The 19,963-nt window shown below is 43.1% G+C and overlaps 1 protein-coding gene across 1 annotated transcript in view; it reads right to left on the reverse strand.

Moving 5' to 3' along the window:
* Positions 1–2,787: 2,787 nt before the first annotated feature.
* The window catches only part of tacr1a (tachykinin receptor 1a), a 30,528-nt gene continuing 13,352 nt past the window's right edge, over positions 2,788–19,963 (reverse strand). Inside the window, exons 3-5 of the mRNA XM_071515901.1 lie at positions 9,340–9,490; positions 5,602–5,798; positions 2,788–3,136 (exon numbers count right to left, since the gene is read on the reverse strand). Of these exons, the coding sequence (XP_071372002.1) occupies positions 2,788–3,136; positions 5,602–5,798; positions 9,340–9,490 (697 nt within the window). The remainder of the gene's footprint in view (positions 3,137–5,601; positions 5,799–9,339; positions 9,491–19,963) is intronic.

Genomic DNA, 19,963 nt, shown 5'->3' on the forward strand with positions numbered 1-19,963 from the left:
TATATGCAGAGCGATGTGGATAGTCTACTGTCTATGTTTCCCACTTTCCCTTTGCCCTAATGGTGAGGTCCTGTTGTCCCTGTCCCATGTGTGCCTGTCGGTGCTCCTGTTACTATGTAAGTTATTGATATGTGTCTGCACCATTGTCACCAATGTTGTACTTGGTGAATAAGGTAATTGTGATTCTCACTTTGATTAAAATAGTTATGTTCCTTCACATCCACCTCTTGGTTTCACGTCAGCTGACACTTGGAATTTATAACAACAGCCTTTGTGTGCTGAGAATAGACCAGGACTCAGTGGGGTGAATGATGGGTGTCAACAGGTGGTCACCCCCTTCCCACTGTTGGGTGTGTACTGTTGGGGGTCTGTGTGAATGTGTGTGTGTACACTGCAAAAAAAATCAATCTCAACAAGTGATTTAATCTAGTATTGGTCTTCCATAATTTTTTCCAATGTAAATCAACTTGATTAAAGAATGTTCTTGAACAAAGTTACATTATCTTGATATTAGTAGAGTGATCCACCTAATTTCAAGATATCATCACTCGTTTCTTGAAATCATCACAAAACAATGAATAAAATCTTTCCTTGTACTAAGTAAATGTCTTGAAACACCTTACAATATTGTGAGAAAAGCCAACTTTAGTTAAACCAATAATATCTGCCAGTGTAATAAGACACTTTGACCAACACTATTCTGAAACAACCTTGATAAGTTTGCATACAAGATAAAATCCCATGCCAAGCTTGTCATTTCTTGCAGTGCACACATGTGCCTGTGTGTACGTGTGTGAATGTGTGTGCACATTCCCGCATGAGGCATGTCCACCACTGTAGGCGGTAAGACAGTTTGTCCCAGTGGGCTTCCGTAGTCACAGTTACCTAACCCTCCTTTTCCTGGACGCCAGCAGAGTGAGCTGCCTCTCGGCTCGCCTTGCCCTTTTACAGACATTATGCTAAGCAGCAAAGGCACATCACTGCACATTACAAAGAGAGCTAACAGACCAACAGGCTGCCCGTGCAGATTCCAGGCTGAACTGTCTATGAAGCCCTTTAAACCCGGTATTAACATGCATCCTGGGTGATCAGATTGTATTTAGATAGAGCAACAATGCATAAAATCCAGGTGTGAATGCACCGCAGATGCATTGAAGATCCGACCAAGCTGTTTATTTCAAAGGATGAGAATATGACAAGAGGAAGTGACACGCATAGCAATCTGCATTTTGCCATTTTGCCGGAATGAGAAATCCAATTACAGCGTCTAGACTAGAGATGCATTTTGATGTCAGGTATAAATGTAATCCAGCTAAATCATATCAAGACAATCTGGAGACGCATGTTAATGCCAGGTGGAAAGGTGGCCTGTAAGAGATACGTAAATACTTCACAGTTTGAAAGTGGCGCCTCGCAGTCGGATCACATCCCAGTGTGTTGTGTCTGGTAGAGGTGGGAGCTGCCTACATAGACAAGAAGCTGAGCGTGGAACAATGTTTTTTTTGTCACACTGTATTGATCCCGAAGGAAGGTGGGAATTCTGTTGTTTTGCCACTGGTGTTGGCGGGGTTCAGTGGTGTCTTGCTCAAGAGTCATGGGGGAATTGAACTTGGGAACTTTCGGCTACAGTCTCTGCTACCACCCTGCTACTCACTCAGACTCTCAAGTCTCACATTGGGCAGGTTAGGGTCAGGTTAAGAGGTCTGTTTTCGCTGGAGGTGCACTGCTGCCACTTCAGCCTTTGCAGTACCTTTATGATTAACAGAAGGTGGTGCCATTAAAGTCGGTGCTTGGCCAGGAGAAACCCGAGCCAGACTGCCGGTGTTTCAGACCAATGCCGGAGCTTTTTTTCATCAACACCTTCAGGGCATCCCTAGAGCGCTTCTTCAGCCAGACCGATGCCCACTTCCTGCACATTGTACTGACTAAGTTCTGCTTCGGGAGATGTTGTGGGTATTCCGATCACGTAACCCGTCCACACATACACAGGCACGTACGTACATTCACGCAAAGTTCAGAGTTAATGTGGAGTTGCTTGTTTATTTTTACCCTCTTCTGGGGGAGCCTTCTAAATGAAACCGCACACCTGCCTCTGCATTCAAAGCGTGCATCCCGTGGAGACAGTTCTTGTTAAACCCAGGTTTTCAGCACTAGAGGTGCGGAGAACTTTCTGGAAACCCGAGTTCTCCAAGCCCTGCTTCTTCTCAGAGAACACCACTTTAAAGTGAGGACCTGCTGTGTTCACAGCGTGTCGCTCTTGTGTTACAGCTCTACTCCAAAATAGACTGTGTGAACTCTCGCAGCTTGTGTGATTGAGGATGTGCGAACCTTTCGCCGTGTGCTGAGAGGAGGCTGGTGTGACAAGTAGCAGCTGTGAAGATGCGTGGCTTCAATTTAGCTCTCGAACCGGGATCTGCTCATGTGAAGTCTTTGAAGTGTTGATCATCACTCTGGATTTCGGCGCTGAGCCAGCCATTAACTTTTATATTCAGCAGGTCATTCAGTGTGGAGGAGAATGAGCTGCATGATGAGTACTTTAGACAAGGGCATTGTGGGTAAGGACAGCCCTCAGAGAGCAAGAACCAAGCCTCGCTTTTAAATCACTGAATATGAGATCTCAGCAAAGACATTGGCCACGGATTCATCGAAAACACAAGCCACAGTCGCTGGCACAGTCACACATGCATACTGTACTTTTGCATGGAACGCACACAGGCAAAAGCAGCTACGCATACAGCACACACACACACTCTCTCTCCTTGCCGGCAGGCAAAATCCCGACTGTGTCTATTCCTGCAGGTTGTTACTGGAGTAGAAACTGGACGTCTCTGACACCGTTTTGGAGACGCTCCGGGACGACGAGCCGTTGGAGGTGAGGTCCAGGGAGGAGCGATGCGGCCTGGCCCCGACCGCGGTCCCCCCGGCGCCCCCCGGGCCGGCTATCGCCCTGGGCTTGGGCTGCTCCATGTCGTCCCCCACCTGGAGAACGGTGGACACGGTGGTCTCCATGCGGCTGGCCTTGTAAACGCTGGTCTGGGTCTGCAGGTAGCGGGTGCTCTTGAGCTCCAGGCCTTCGTAAGAGCCCCGAGGCACGCAGGGGCAGCAGCGGAAGGCTTGCTTGAACCCGGCGCGGAACCTGTGCAAGTACAAGCGCATAGTTTAGTTTAATGGAGTTTGGTTGATGTGCACATATAAACAATTACCTGGCTCACTTCCCAGGAGGTGGTGAAATAAAAAACAAATGACCTGCCAAGAATAATTTTTACGAGACAAAATAATGAATCTAGATTTTTCATACATGACAGCCTATACAGTGTCAATCAGAAGAGATCAAGTTTGTAATTCATCATGAGGTGCAACAGAATTCAAATTCAAACAGAGCAGTTTGATGTTAATCCTCAAGAAGGTTCTCAAGACTAGGAAAGTCTGCAGAAGTTCATATGGTGTTTGATAGAGAGCCATTGTTTTGCTATGATTTGATTGGCTCAGTCAGAGAGAATGTATGGTTGCCAGCAGGGATAAAGTCAAGCAAACCGGCAAAGACTGTAGACTGTATATTACCAATGCATTCAAATGTTATTGTCTCAAAAAGCTGTAATTTACTGACATTTACTGATTTATCTGCAAAAGACAAATTTCACCAGCGTTTAGTGCTTTGCAGGCGGTTAGAAGTTAAAAATAAATTCAGACCCTGAAATAATAGAAATTACAGAAAGGAGAGAAGACAGAAACGCACATCATGCAGGTGAGATGATGATGATGAAAACGGGATGAAAACCTCTCACCTCAGTATGCACAAATGAACTAGAGTGCACGCTCGTGAGTGACAAAAACAACACACGCTCACACATGCAAAGCCCAGACAGAGGGGCGGATGAAGGGGGGAGGAATTTCAAAAAGGGAAAACGTCAATAGATGACAGCGAGAGAGCGACGAGGAAAGATTGATGGAAAATGAGAGGAGAGGGCCAACGTCGGTCATTTGAATTTCAATGAGCCAGGGCTGATGGAGGCGAGGGCCGGCCAATATACTGTACAGTACGCTGACTAAACCCTGGCTCATCGCTCGCGGTCCAACCCACATATTTTCATTCTTAGGACGTAATGAAATTCAGAGGCTAAAATACCCCCACAGCGTGAAATCCTCATCTCTCCGACGGCAGAGGAGACGATTAACAGGTGGCCGCTACGGAGGACAATGGGAGACGATTCGTCAAAGACACACAAGCGCAGTCAAACATCTGCCTTTTCTAATTTGCCAAACTCGCCGACGTTTTTATTCACAGCCAGAATGCAAACACGCCGGCGCATGAGAGTAAACTGTTGATGTTCGGCGGTGGAATTCAGCCACAGTCTCACAGGCAGGTATGGAAGTTAGAAGTGGATCTGAACTTCGGCCCATGTGTGGAAGTCTTTGAGGCGCTGGAGGTACGAACGCGTCTTTCCGGGCAAGCGAGCTCAAAGTGAGCGTACGCAGCCTCTCGACTCTGACTGGGTTTTAAACTACCTGTCACCGAGGCAGCAGAGGATGAGATACTGCTGTGTGACACTGTGTGTGTGTGTGTGTGTGTCTTCTGTTGTAGTCCTGAGAGGGGATACCATTGCTGTTTGGTCTGTACCCCGCTGCAAGAAAAACTCTGGTTTGTTGCTGAAGAGTCAAAAGTTAGGATTCTCCAGAAATCTAAAAAACACATCTATCTATCTATCTATCTATCTATCTATCTATCTATCTATCTATCTATCTATTAAAGAGCCTTTTTAGGAGTCAATTTTAAACACATTTTTTTGAGAGAGACAGACACACAAAAAGGAAAAAAATGCATCAGAGTGCATGTCATGCAATGAAGAATGCATGTAAAATGAATCTCTGGTGACATGTCTTTGTATATGTACTGTATATCTATGTATATGCTCTGTTTCCCTTCAGCAGTATTGGACACTATTGTTATTGTTGGGAGTATGTGTGCTTTGGAGATGAGTTGAAACGCAATATTACTGGGGTGCTGGCCCACAGGAACAAAAACTTCAAAGTAAAGAGTTATAGCCCCACTCCCATAGCTCCGATGCAGAATTCTGTATTATCTTACGTTTGGACAGCAGTGCTGGCTTCGTCAGGGTATGTGTGCACATCAATGTGTGTGTGTGTGCCCAGTGTAATATGATTACTCTTCCCAGTACGACGCAGTGTAAACTATTACTATTTCAATTTGTATGACAGCATTAGAGTTACCGCAGAATAAAGCCTTATTTGCATGGGATTAGAATAATGTGAGGATCCCCAACCTCCCTCCATTTTTTATGACATAAAAATTGCGTGTCTAAAAGAAGAAGAAAAACAAATTGCATGCCGAATGCAAATTTTGGCTGAAATTTAGAGTTTGATTTGTATGGCATTAGTATTATCAGGGGACCTCATCATCAAAATACAGAAGATCATTTGTGCCAAAATTTCTACCTTCTACTAAAATTTCTACCTCTACTAATTTCTACTTTCTACACTAGGCCTAATCCCACTAATGCCCAGTACTTGCCAATTGTTTGTGTGTGCGTTTGTGTGTGTGTGTGTGTGTGTGTGTGTGTGTGTGTGTGTGTGCAGACAGACCTGTCGTTGAGGCAGCAGTAGATGATGGGGTTGTACATGGTGGAGCTCATGGCCAGCCACATGATGGCCAGGTAGACCTGCTGGATGAACGTCTCCTCGAACATCTCGGGAAAGAACTGGTGCAGCAGGAAGTAGACGTGGAAGGGCAGCCAGCAGATGGCGAACGTACACACCACCACGATCATCATCTTCACCACCTGACGGAGACACAGGACAGAAGCGCTCAGGCTCGCTTCGTCTTGATTTTCATCGTTTTGGGTGCTGCTTGTTCTGCTTTTTTTTGTTTCTTTTAAGGCATCTTTTATAAGCCCCTTGGAGTTTTTCATCTCACCTGGTCAAATTCACATTCACTTCTCTTCCTTCTGTGTTTTATCAGTAGCTGGGTTGCCATCTTAATATTTTTTATGTTTAGAAAGGCTGAATGGAAATGGCAAATTTGATAGAATTTCCTCAATATCGCAAATAAAAAGCCTTTACACTCACTTGAGGCGTTTCAAATTCTTTTGCTGATTAAGAAATTCCGCAATCAATACCGATGAAAATGCATTTGTCGAATAAACAATGAGGTAGGCTTGGCACGAATAGTTAAGTCTTACTGCACAACAGTTCAAAAGTGGCTTTAGATGTTCTGAAGTGAAAATATCTGTCCACCACAACCTCCTAGATACGTCATACCTGCTATTTCTACCATGTATCAGTTTCCATTGTAGTTGTGTGGAAATTAGTTGGTGCATTAAAAATTACCAAGTTAATTTCTTTGTTTTTGTCTTCGGATGAAAGTATGAAATATGGATAACATTTGCTGACATCAAAGAACAGCAACAACCTGGCCAATACTACTAATTCTGGAAATTTTCTGGTGGATGTGTTTTTTTCTGACAATCAGGAAGCCCATCTATTCTCTTCAACCCAGCTGATGGAAGCACACCTAATTCACATTTTAATTTTGCAACCTTCAAAGGTTTATTTGAAATTCACAAAATAATTGGATAAAATTCTGTTTTAACACTGCTCTATCAATTAACTTCAAGGTCCTATGATGATTATGTAATGACTGGAGGGAAATGCAGGCAGATATGAACCTTGCAGCTATGTCCTGTTCAGGCCTGGGGAGTAACAGATCATATGGCACAGGGTGACGGTAATCTCATTACATGAATTGGTAACTAATCCATTAAAGCTACTGTAAAAAATCAGATCACTTTTGAAAAATTATGTGATTACTTGTTGGTTTCCTTAGAAACCATAGACATTTATTGTGAGTTAACAGTAATATTACTTAAAAATTGTTTGATAGTGGTTTAAACTGTTAACACCATTCAAATTACTTGAAATCTGTAAATTAGAATATATTTTTTCATGACAAGGTAACACAAAAGTAACTAAAAGTAATCCGATTTTATTACTGAGGCTATATGCCAGTGGATTAAGTTATTCATTACAATTTAAATAAATGGTTAATGAAGTTATCACAGATTTCATTTTGAAAAGTAGCCAACCTTGTCTCTAATTTGGCCAGATGTACTGATGATGGAAAATGAGATTCCATTAAATTTCATTGAAAATCCATTTTCACTTACTTCATCCTGTCTAATGTCCTTCCTGTTAAATCATGTAAAAAAGATTTACCAGCCCTTACATGTTCAGATTTAGCCTAGTGCAATAGATGTCCACCTAAAGTAGTTTAACTTAGCTACTGAGTATTATTTGTTGTAGTACTGTGTATTTATTGTTTTTAAAACAAACTGGAAAGATATGCTGGTGGGGTAATATTGTTTCACTTGTTTCCAGTGCAAATCACCCAATGCAAAACACAAAATGCTAGACTAAATGACCTGTTTAATGAGATGATAGTTTGCATGTGTAAAGCTATCTACCCTGCAAAATTAACAAGCCGTATTGTCTCATATTCAGAATTCAGAATCATATTTTCCTTGAAACAAGTGCACATTTCCACTGGTGTGCTGGGGGTAATTCCACTTGTTTCCAATGCAGTTTCACTTGTTCAAAGAATTCTCTAGAAGTGTAAATATCTTGAAACAAGGCAGATCACTCCAGAAAATGTCACTTTAAGGAAAGTCTTGTCTTAACAAATGGAAACAAGTGCAATTATCTCACCCATAGCTGATCTGCTGATCTTGCAGAAGCAAGACCCTATCATTGGGCCTTTTCTAAAATAGTGGAAGGGAGCCAGGATGGGCTGCAAGAGAGGTATAGTCTCAGTACGGGCACAAGAGAGTTGGTTCGGCAATGGGGGCGTATTGAGGAGAGGGAGTCCGTGCTGTATTTATTCCCCTGACAGAGGTAGGGAGGTGTACCAGCTTGTACTGCCACAGCGCCTCCAAAAGAATATTCTTGATGAGCTCCATGATAATCATGGTCACCAGGGAGTTGAGCAGACATTGCGGTTGCAGTGTTACTGGCCAAGTATGTATAAGGATGTAGAGAAATGGTGTCGAGATTGTGAGGTGTGTCCTGGTGTGTCCTGTAAGGCTGTCCAGCCAAAAGTTAACCCGTTTATGGGGAGTGTTGGTTTTTCCGAATCCTCAAAAAAAAAAAAAGGATCAGTGAGCCAGTACGAAGGCCAAGGTTTTAGTACAGCGGTGGTTTCATCTATTTGGGCGTCCCAGTTGTATTCATTCAGACCAGAGGTGACATTTTGAGAGTTCTTTGATTCAGCAGCTTTGTAAGATTCATAAGATTGAGAACAGTCGTACTACCCCCTAGCACCCTTTAGGTAACGGTCAACGTTAATCGTACCCTTCATGATTTATTACGCACCCTTCTCCCTGAACAAAGGCGACATTGGTCTTGATATCTCTCCCAAGTGACTTACGCCTATAATACTACGATTCACCTGCCTGTGGATTTCTTAATAGGTTTCGATGGGGATGCTGATGAAGACTGCTCTGTGGAAGAGTGGGTTCAAGAAGAGCAGGAGTCACTGGCAGCTGCATATGATCCGGTGCAACAACGGCTGACTGCTAAAAGGGCATTGCGAGCTCAGAAGGGTCAAAGTCATGACAGTGGTCCAGATATTGTACAGGGTGCTCTGGCGTACAGCCATGGACTGTAATAAAATCCAGGATTTGTGGGACCTTCCACCCTATCAAGTCATAAGATCACCTCCCAAGCGAAGTGTCGTGTATTCAATTGCCCCCGTTGGCCAGGGAGGGGCAGTCTGACAAGTACACAGAACTGAAATAAGAGGCATTCCCCAGGGGTAGTGGGGGGGGGGGGCCTTGATAGTCATGATCAGGGAGATGTGGAAACGATTGAAACTGCGACTGATGAGCGGGAGATTTTGGACCCAGATAATGTGACCATGTGTGAGCTCGATTGTGATGCTGATCAAGCCGTGTTAATAAAAAATGATATTGATGGACCAGTTGAGGGATTTGCCGGCCCGGTGCCCCCCATAGGCTTGGAAACAATTGGGATTCTAGGACAGAGGAGGCTCTCTCTATGGGACGGCCTCGGAGATCAGCTAGGAAGACAGCTGGACGGCACTCTAATCCCTAAAGATTGCCTCTGCATGGTCTGGTGATACAGATCTCGCCAGCAATGATAAGGATGTCAATATGCTAGAAACCGCTTAATCCCCTTTGTTGTGTCCTCTGCCCCCAGTTTATCTTCGAGTCGCCGATGCACTTTTAGGGGGGGATGTAGCGGGTGGCACCTGTGGCTTGTTTGTTGAGATTTTCTGCGGCATGGAAAGCTGTCCAAAGTGGGGCTTACCTTGCGTTTGGCAGTCAGCTGCTCTCTGTAGCGGTCGGAGGAGTCTCCAGGGATCTCGCTGGCCCAGAGGGTCATTCCCACCACCAGGTAAGCACAGCCCATCACCAGCAGAGGCAGGAAGTAGAGCAGGATGGCCACACACACATAGTACCTACAGCAAGACAGTCACAATCGCAATCACTTTAATCATCCAGTGCAATGCATTTATCGTACTTTATTGTAGGGGAGAAAGGGGCAAGTTGGACCACTTCTTGCATCTAGGCAGCCATACAGCGGCGTGATCAGTGGCAAGGAAACATAAGTTAGACAGAATGACGCTGAAGAGAAATGAAGAGATATATTGAGAAAATAGACAAAAGGAGAAGTACCGGAAGGACAGGTTATGACAGACGAGCAAAAACTCATCATATTTTGGATGATAAAATGGAATCTGAACTTGCCAGCCAACAAGAGACCCGCTAACCAGTTTCATGGAGTAATGCCCTTGAAATCCAGAGAATTTGCATTTCAGTTAGCATAGAGGAATGGCATTTCTGTCCCTGAGAACTGGACTGAGGAAGGAAGAGCATGTTATACTGTGTTCGTTTCATGATGGATTTACCATAAATATGAGCTGCCGACTGCCGGCGAAAATCAAATGTCTGTTGCAGTTTGTTTATGATCGATTTTAAATTCATAAATAAAATTATATTGGTGTTCACAAGTTATACTGGTGTTCCAATATGATTTTTTTAAACGCATAAATAAATACATAACAGGATTACATAGGGAGAAAGGGGTAAAATCAATAAAATCTTTACATTTTGTGCTAGTACTGCAAAATATATGTGTATTTATTTCAAGAATTAAAACAAGTTCTGTAAACTGGCCAAGTTTTACAAGTATGACTAAAAACAAGTTGGTCTTTTGGCACAACTTACCTCAGGGTAGGGATAAGTTGCACATAAGGACGGGGCAAGTTGTGCCAAAAGATCAACTTTAAGAGTTTCCTACAGTATTTAACACTTAAAAACAGCTACAGGCAATGTACCTTGGGTCCATTTTGTTGCTTGGTGGTGAATGTTTCTTATTGCCATGGATAAGTGGCCAAATGTAGACGAAGCAATGTCACATTGACATATTCCGAGTTTAATAGAACACAAATTTTCAACTACCTAAAGTTTAAGTGGTAAACATCAGGCTTTGGTGTCAGTCCTCAGAATCAAAGAGCAAAGGCTTCTTTCTTGACTCTTTCCACTAATAATCAACAATCATACAGGAAGAAATCCATCATAGAAGAGCCAGAGATACCAATTTCTCCATTGACAATAGCATTAATTGCCCATAATACAATGCACCTACAATGTGTTTTGAGTAAGATAAGATAAGATAAGATATCACTTTATTAATCCCCGTGGGGAAATTGGTGGGAAATTCCCCTTACTGGTGTAAGGGGAGACTCTCACTTTTTCTCACCTGGAAAAATCTACCCTCACTTCCTATTTAATAGTGGGCCTCATATGTATGCCAGCCTGCCAACTATCTAACCCTGAGGTACTGATGCGCTAAGTAGTAAAATACAAAGTTGCTCAGTCGAGTCGAGGGCTGAATCAATCATCATTTGTTTGTCAAAGGAGTCGGAACCAGAGTTTTGGTTTATAAAATGCATTAAGATGTGAGGCGGAGCAGTTAGACCTTTGCTCCACTAACTGTCCAATGGATTTAAAGCCTTTATGAATTAATTAATCATGACAGCCTCAGTATTTAGTCAATGATTAGGTCATCTATCACAGACACAGTGCTTGATCTTGTTAGCCCTTTGCGCGCCCCAGTGAGTGTGTGTCAATTAATACGCCTGTTAATATGCAATTGGACATGTGTTTGTGGGTGTATGTATCTGCGTGTGTGTGTGTGTGTGTGTGTGTGTGTGAATAAATGATTGGGAAACTATATTTATTATTTATAAATCTATTTGAATCCTGTGTTTGACTTCTATTACCTGAATGTGAATGGTGTAAAACATGAAACGTGTGTACATACCCCCAGACTGCAGCATGTACAGAGGGACAATCCATTTTCCTCACTGTGAACGGTACAGCTGAGCCTCGCAGGCCATTTCCTTGGCAATTAACTACAATTATGTTAATCCCACCGAACGCCCAGGAGGACAGGAACTCCACAGTGGCTTTCATCAGAGTAAAAATGACCACACAGTGAGCCACACACACGCACACACAGGTACACTGCAGAAAAGGTATGTCACCAAAATAATACAATTCTAATAACCTCTTGTCTGTATAGAGAACTTATCAAAATAGAAGTAGAAAGTGCTACACAAGATAAATAAAAATGTGAAAAAATAATTTACAAAAGGCCAAATGCATGGAATAGCTATTAAAACAGATGAAAAACAGAATACAGACCATATTTCAAGTAAAAGCAAGCCTGAAAAGTGTCATTTTAAAGGAGGACAGTGAGTTGGCAGCTAGTTTCAGAGCCTAGAAAGCTCCATCAAGCTTTAGTCTTCAGCCTGGACTCAAGGGATCTCACAGGAAGTTAAAAGCTCACAGATATAGCTACGCACTAGTCTAACACCTGCTTTATGGGCCTAGGTAATCAGTAAATGTTTAAAATCAATCCTCTGCTGGCTCAACTGGAGCGCGTGCCATTAAGGCTAAGTCCTTATCGCAGCGGCACGGGTTTGAATCCAGCTTGTGCCCTCTGCTGCATGTCATCCCCTCTCTCTGCCCTGTCTGTCCTGTCTCTCTCCACTGTGACTATCAAAATAAAGCAGAAATGCCAAAAATAAATAAATAAATTGCAGTGGAAGCCAAAGCTTAAATGGGGGTAATTGCTGTCTCTGATTAGTTCCTGTCAGGAGTCTGTTTGCAACATTTTGGTTCACTAACTGTAATTGGGATGTAGCCTACTGTAATCTGCTGGCTAAACAGGGAGTTACAATAGTCAAGGCTTGACAAAATAAAAGCATGAGTTACAGTATCCAGTGGATTAAAAGACAAAAATGCCTCTTAGCCTATATATCGTGAGTTGTAAAAAACACACACATGGTTGTCCAAGGTTAAAAAAAGTAGAAAATGTCAAGATTCCTAGTAGAGAGCGGGTAAAGGTTGTTGAAATATTTGAGCAAGTGAGCACAATAATAATAACGTGAAATATGAAATGAAATATCTGTTACAACATACGGGCTACCTAAAGAGCGCTTTCAGTAACGCACCCTTTGGCAGCCATATTGGAGGTCCTCTGCTCTTGGGCAACAGCAAACAGCTGACTGCTGAGTTTTTAAATGGAAACTTCATTGTCTCAATAGAACTGAATAGATATGGTTCATTTTGGTGCTGTAATTGACTGATAATTTTAAATATTATCACTTTTATGTTTAGATTATTTCAGCTTGTTAGCTAGCTAACCATAGTATGTTATCTGGTTAGCTAACCATCACAATCTTATATTGTGATTTGCACACTAGCAAACGGATCTAGTAGAAGCTAGTGTTAGTAGTGGCTAGTATTAAAATTAACACCGGCTGCTTTGCTAAATTAGCCTGCTGTAGTTAGCTTGCTAACAAAGTCAAAAACTGTTTGTTCAGGTTAACTGAGCTGACTTCTCAAGCTACAACTCAATGTTTTGGAGTAGAGACTAGGGCTAAAGACAAGACAATTTACTGTCTTGTCAGTAACTACATTTGGAAACAAATCCACCTCATCACAGTTCACTTTTACTAATGTTTCTGAATGGATCTACAGCCACACCACACCTTGCATTTACAGATATCCCTCTCTTTAACCAGGCTGTTATTTAGACATTTGCACACAGTCAATTCTCCACTGGATGACTATCCTGGCACCAGAAATGGTTTGTAGGAGATTTGTGGTGCAGCTGCTGCCTCTAGGTAGTGTAGCCTAATATAAAATCTTATGAAACACAGGAATTTACTCATGATGTGTTCAATTCTGGCTCACAGTCTTTCCTCTCTCTCTGCACTGTGTCAACAGAAATGTTGTAAAAAAATTTTGTTACAGTTTTATTACAGCAACAAAATCATTTTGCAACACCAGTATAAGCAAACATTAATGTTTCTTTTTCAAGCCAACAATGCACAGGAGTGGGAGAGCGGGTCACACTATGAAACATTTAACATGAGGCTGACGAAAATCAATTCAGGGGAAACGAAGCTGCCATACAATCCACTTACTTGGAAAAATGGGAGGCATTTGTATGCACACAAGTGGCCATATAGGAGTAATCCGCTTACCGGAAAAGTCTTATGTAAATCCTGTTGTGTGTGCATGTGTGTGTGCATGTGTGTGTGCATGTATATGTGCGGGTGTGTTTAAATGTGTTTCTCCAACATAGGTCCCAATTTTTAGCTACAACAGGATGGATTTTGTATCTCTTTTGTACTGGATACAACATTAATGGCTTTTTACTGTTAAGAATGATTAGGACAGTAGCAGCATACGCATTCATTTTCTTTTTCTCTTGCCCCCTCTCCTTCAGCTCCTTCATCGGATTTGTTGTCAAAGACGTGTGAAATTGGCTGTCACAGCTTTCTAACATCCTTCCTCGGAGAACAACAATGATAAAGTGAAACACGGCGAATTCAAAGCAGAGCAGGCAGCCGACGTTTGTAATTCATTAGCATTCCCCGAGATAAATGTCTTTTTCATTTTACAAAACGGTGCGTGGCGGAGGGTGAGAATTGCAAGGCTGCGATATAGTTTATTCATCTCCCCCTTTCTCCAGCTGTGTGTGATGGCACTCCAAAAAAAAAAACAGAGAAAAGGAAAGGCACTGGGCCCCCTTTTTCCATTCTTGGCTCTCCTCTTTCGCAGGCGTCTGTTTTTGTAAAGCCGCTGTCATGAGCAAAACTCGTTTCTTGCTTTGAAAAAGTCAGGCTTGTCAGTATGACTTGCCAGGTTCTGGCTGTAGGGAAAGGTGTTGTCGAGGTGAGTTGGCTGGAAGACAGAGAGGTAGACAGCCTCCCACTGGGGTTTAACACTACTGAGCCAGCACTGATATCTACATATACCTGAGTCTAAATCAAGGGAACCGTGAAGATGGCGCAAAAACCAGCACAACCCATGTGTACAAGCATGGCATTAAAACTGACAGGGTTGGGGGGGATTTGCATGTACTCATGATACCGTAAGGTGCTATGGATAAAAATGTCCACCAAAACTGGCATGCTAAACGGCAAGTACACCTTCCCACACATTCTTCTAGACCGTGAGTCATAAATCACAAGTGTAAATCATGCAGACAGGGTTCAAGAGGTTCAGTTAGTGTTTGCTAAACATTAGAATGAACATGTTTTAAGGAACTTTTTTTTGCGAACGTGCTACGATGGTCCAGCATCTAACAAACACAATAGCCTTCCTGGGATTTTGGCACTATGGTGGTTCTCTAATGCTGACACAAGCTAACAGACGGACCACAAGAATGCAAACAACAGTTCAACAGTTCAACAACGGCATCTCACAACGCTCAAGTCGTGGAACCTTGAAGCAGATGGGCTACAGCAACAGAAGACCGGGCCAGAAAGTGATGCTACAGTGGGCCTTCCAAAACTGGAAGGCTAAACACTGCCTGGTCCAATTTGGCATAAACAACAGGAATCCGTGGATCCGTCTTGCCTGGTGTCAAGAGTACAAAGGTGGAGAACGTTCTCTGCATCCCTTCACGGCCACACTCTAGCCTTCCAGCAAGGTAAAGATGCTTCAGGAACAATGGCAGTGACGTTTAGCTCAGTACCCAGGCTTCAACCCAACGGAGACCTTTGGGATGAGGTGGAGCAGGATGTTCGCAGCATGAATGTGGCAGCGGAAAAAATCTGGCAGGAACTGAGTGATGCTGAGCGAGAGTCCGCATGTACCGAGATCCCCGAGGAACACTTCCAGCACCTTGTTGAATCCATGAAGCCTCGCACAATTCAGGCTGTTCTGGGGGCAAAATTGGGTCACACCTGGTGGACAGTGATTGTCTGTGGCTAAGATAATAGACCCACACAGAACTGATATTCTGCTTCAGTCTGGCGTAGGGGTGGAGGTCACATTTTAGACATGAAACACCGACACTGATTTGGTTGTGTTGTTTTATTCCAAAGATAAAGTTTTACAGCATGATGTTTTATTTCCTTTGTGCACTAGGTAATTAGATTGCAGACGCTGTGCGGTCTGTTGGTGTCTTTGCTGGGGATTCAAATCCATCTTTTCTATTGTGCGCGCATAAACCGTTTGAAGTTTACCGACGCATTATCATTGTAATGTACCTATCAACACATTGTTTAATTGTAATATTATGATGCATTTATTTAATGTGCTCATTTCATTACTCACTCTCCTTGGGATAAAAAGGCAATTGGATCATAATCATAATTATCTGTGAGACAATAATCATCATTACTAAATTTTATGATTGCCAAAGCCCTAGGTGGAAGCAACAAGTAGAAAAGTCTGCCCCAATGAACAGACAGGACTTCCAGCTGAGCCTGGTGTGAATCTTAAGGCAATTTGCAGAAATCATTACACCATTGAAGGCGCTCTGCTGGAATTCAGAACAGTGGGAGTGTGCCTGGATCCTTCATTCTCCTCTTCTAGCCTTTCACAGCAAAAAAAAAAAAAAAAAAATACATGAGCAGACTTCAGCCATAAAAGCACATTTTCTGATTAAAGTTCCCTCATTTACTGTTCACCGAGTGTAGCTGAATTATTACCTCAGGAGAATAGAGTTTGTGCCTGACCAGACCCGGTCTCCCTGCCGCGGGGCCCCCAGCAGACGCTCCCTCCCTCTGACAGATGGAGCTTTAGGGGGAGTGGAAGCTGTACTATGTCACCTTGCTGTCATACGAGCTCAATCAATAAAATCTCAGTCAGCGGAGGCCACAGGAGTGGGAGGGATGACACTCTGACGAATTATACACAGTAATATTGCGTGTTTTTTTGTTTTTTTTTGTCCTGGTGATGCCGCCTCATCTCTTCCCCTGGCAAGCCTGCCTTAAATGTCTTTGTTTCCGAGCCGTCGGTGTGCATACGTGTGTGTGTGCGTGTGTGCGTAAGTGTGAATATGCATGCAAATGGTGAGCATACAGAGCGAGCATTTCGCGGACGGCAATGTGTGGGAGGTGGGCATGTTGAACGTCAACTGAAAGCAGCACACGGTTTTCACAATATGATATTATGACACGGTAACAAATCATATGAAAACAGCTTTAGATGCTGATATCAGAAAGATATTTAGGTCCGGATTTCACACAGAGGAAAGTTGATGCATGCCAGTTCAACGTGAAAATGTATTCTGGGTATGTATTCAAGTGTGTGCTTATGTAAACCCGTGAGTGTGTGTGTATCAGAATTTATGTGTGTGTGTGTGCTGGGGGGGGGGAGGGGACGCTGTTCCTTTGACTTTGCAGCCGGGGCCCAGTCAGCAGAGGCAAATGAATACAGAGAGGTAACATGACGCCCTGCTCCACGCCGCCTTACTGGCAATGATCAAAGCCTCTGCTCCTATGAAGCCCAATTTAGAGGAGAGGGACCACCGAGAACAAGGTGTGCTCGCTCTGTGATTTTCCACATGATTGTCTCTGTGTGTATGTGTGTGTGTGTGTGTGTGTGTGTGAGAGCGGGAGAGTGTCTATACTGCATGTGCCTCCATTAGGTGTATGCGTGCTCCTTCTGCATAATGGCATAATGGGGATCCAATTTGTGAGCGTGTGAGTGTAGTTCTATACTTACAGAAGAGAGAGGATAGAGGATAGAGAGATAGTGAGGACATCTTCTATTTAGGGGGCTAGTTTAGGGTTAATATTAGGGTTAAAGTTGAAGGGAAAATCCACCCTAAAAAACTTTAACACTGACTATGTTTACATGCACAGCAATCAGGCTGGATAATAAGTGTATTTTTGCCGAAAATGTTTCCCTCATCATGTCAAGTCTGCAGAGCGGACGCCAGGCTGCGATCGGAGGCAACAGCATCCCAAACCATATTTTCTCCGAAATGCTGTCTTCGTAGGAACAATCATCAGTCATACAGCCGCCTGTGCTTTTCCACTTTGCTGATCAGCATTATGTCATCCATCTTCCTCACTTAAGTCTCAGACTCTTGCATTTCAAAGCCCCCCTGCTCTCTCCTTCTGTCTCTGTTTTCTTTCTCTCGCTCTCTCATAAAACAACACAAACTTCCCAAAGAAGTAGCTATATGAAAGTAGAAAATATGGAACATGTCTTTTTCTCTTTGAGGTAGTATATAAAGAGGTAATATACAACTATAAGTAGTATAAGAAGGATTCTCTATATAGTATGCACATGGTTCTTGACCTGACTAATTGTACTGATGGGAAGTTCTGGAAGTCAGCAGTAGAGGAAAAAATAATCATTATACACAGAAATATATACAGGTTGTTTGTTTATTTCTTTCTTCAGGTTGATCATCAACTATGCAGTGTATACGTTTCTGTGGTGATGTGCTGCAAATATGTATTTCTGTGAACTGTATTCTGAGTCCAAATCAAATATTTCCTAGCAATAATTTGTGACATGATGACACTGTTTTTTGAAGTCGAACCTCTTTTTAAAAATTCAAAAAATTATGATATTGGGGGGTCACTCCATAACTAACCATATGTGCTGCTCATTTTTGAGGTGAGTTGCCTGTTCCCCCACTCCCATGGTCTTTCCTTGGTCAGAAGTTCCCCCACCTTCCAAATCCCAATTTAGCCGCCACATATGATAATACAATCCCGTCCCATATTCCTAATTGTTTTGTGCCTTACCTTGCGCTATTTTGTGAACTATTATTGATGTCTATGTTAGTGTTTAATATTCGGGGGCCCCCAAAGAAAATTTTGCCCCGGGCCCCCTATAGTGTAGAGCCGGCCCTGCTCAGAATGAAAGATCAAGGGCTTCTTTCCAGACTCACCATTTTGCACCGACCTTCAACAATCATACAGGGAGAAATTCATCGTAGGAGAGGCAGAGAGACAAATTTCTCCACTGACAGTAGAATCAATAGACCAGAATGCAATGCAGCCACAAGACATGGTTTTTTTTTTGTTGCTATCACTATTGCTATTACTCTCGCCACCTACACATAAAACCAACAGCTCGATGCAACAAGTCGAGGCGAGTTCTGTGGGGGTTGTCCAAAGGCATTCTGGGAAATGTAGGAAATCAGTAACTGGAGTAGAAGTAGACGAGGCAGAATGAGGGAAAGCGGATACAACAAAGAGGTAAATTACAACATTTCTTCACAAAGTAACTCCTGTATCTGAGGGTGGAATTTTCCTTTAAGGTTCATTTAAGGTTAGGGCTTGGGTTTAGGGTTAAGGTTAAAAAGTAGGATTAGGTTAGGTAATGGAAGTCAATGGAAGGCCCTCACAAGTATAGTAATGTGAGTGTGTGTGTGTGTGTGTGTGTGAGCCCTGTACTATGTGGCTGTGTGCTGTGTGTGTGGGGGGGTTAGCTATGCAAGCACGCAGTCACAAACAGTCATCTATTTATACCCTCCTATGAGACTTTGCCCACTAATTTCCGCTGACTGTGAAGGCAGCAGACAGGCCGACAGACAGGGTGTCGACGGTGACGGTGACGGCGGCGGTGACGCCCGGAAAGAAAAGCATGTGGGATCTGACCCGGGGTCAGCCTTAATCAGATGTGTCATTTACTCGCCGCCGCGGCCGGGGCCGAATTACCGCCGCGCTCGCACTTAGCTCCGGTGCATCGCTGATTACAGTTTCATTAAAAAAGTAATAGGTGCAACAGGGATCCCATCATGCATGCTGAAATTGCCATCATGCTGTTCATAACAAGCTGTATTTCCATAGAGAAATCTGAAGGAGGCAGTAGCAAGGGGGAGGCAGGAGCCGGCTGGCAACAGAGCAGCAAACACTGCTGCTGATGAGCTGAGAGGAGAGCTGTGACCACAGTGTGTGTGTGTGTGTGTGTGTGTGTGTGTGTGTGTGTGACTGAGTGCCTGCATATGTGCAATCATCATGTGGGAGTGTGTGTGTGTGTTTATGTGTTCATATAACTCATATTCTGTGTGGTGTGTGTGTGTGTTTGTGCAAATGTGCCTGAGGACACAGAGGAAAATAAAGGTGCTGAAAATAGTTCATCGGATCAAGATTCTTTAAAGAACCGTTCCTGCTCTCCTTTGCTTAGACACCTGCGTTGTGTTTTTGTTTATCTGCCCTTGTATCGCTTCAATTGCAGTTGCACAATATATACTATGGAGGGGTTTGGATATTTTCCACATTTATGCCATCACCCACCATCCAATAACTAAGAACGAAGAACCTTTTAATATCCCAAAGAGCCATATATGGTTCTTTGGGATCTTAAAAGGTTCTTGAAAGGTTCTTTGTGGAGCCAGAAATGGTTCTTCTATGGCATCCCTCCGAAGAAGAATCAGTTCCAGTTCGCACCTTTATCTCTCTGTGTGTATGTGTTGCTAGAGCATTGATTCTCAACCTTTTTCATATCAAGAACCGCTAATTTAGTCCACATTAGGACCACGGACTCCCATTTGATGAGATTTTGTCTCTCGGACCCAAATCTGAGAATATTTTTATTGTCAGATATGATTTTGTCCGGAATCCCATGACTATCTGTATTGTAGGTAGAGAGATAAC

The sequence above is a fragment of the Centroberyx affinis genome, unplaced genomic scaffold (assembly GCF_046629955.1).
Source record: "Centroberyx affinis isolate AG114_WGS23_722 - 3 ecotype Tasmania unplaced genomic scaffold, CSIRO-AGI_Caff_v1 ptg000378l_1, whole genome shotgun sequence".
NCBI classification, from domain to species: domain Eukaryota; kingdom Metazoa; phylum Chordata; class Actinopteri; order Beryciformes; family Berycidae; genus Centroberyx; species Centroberyx affinis.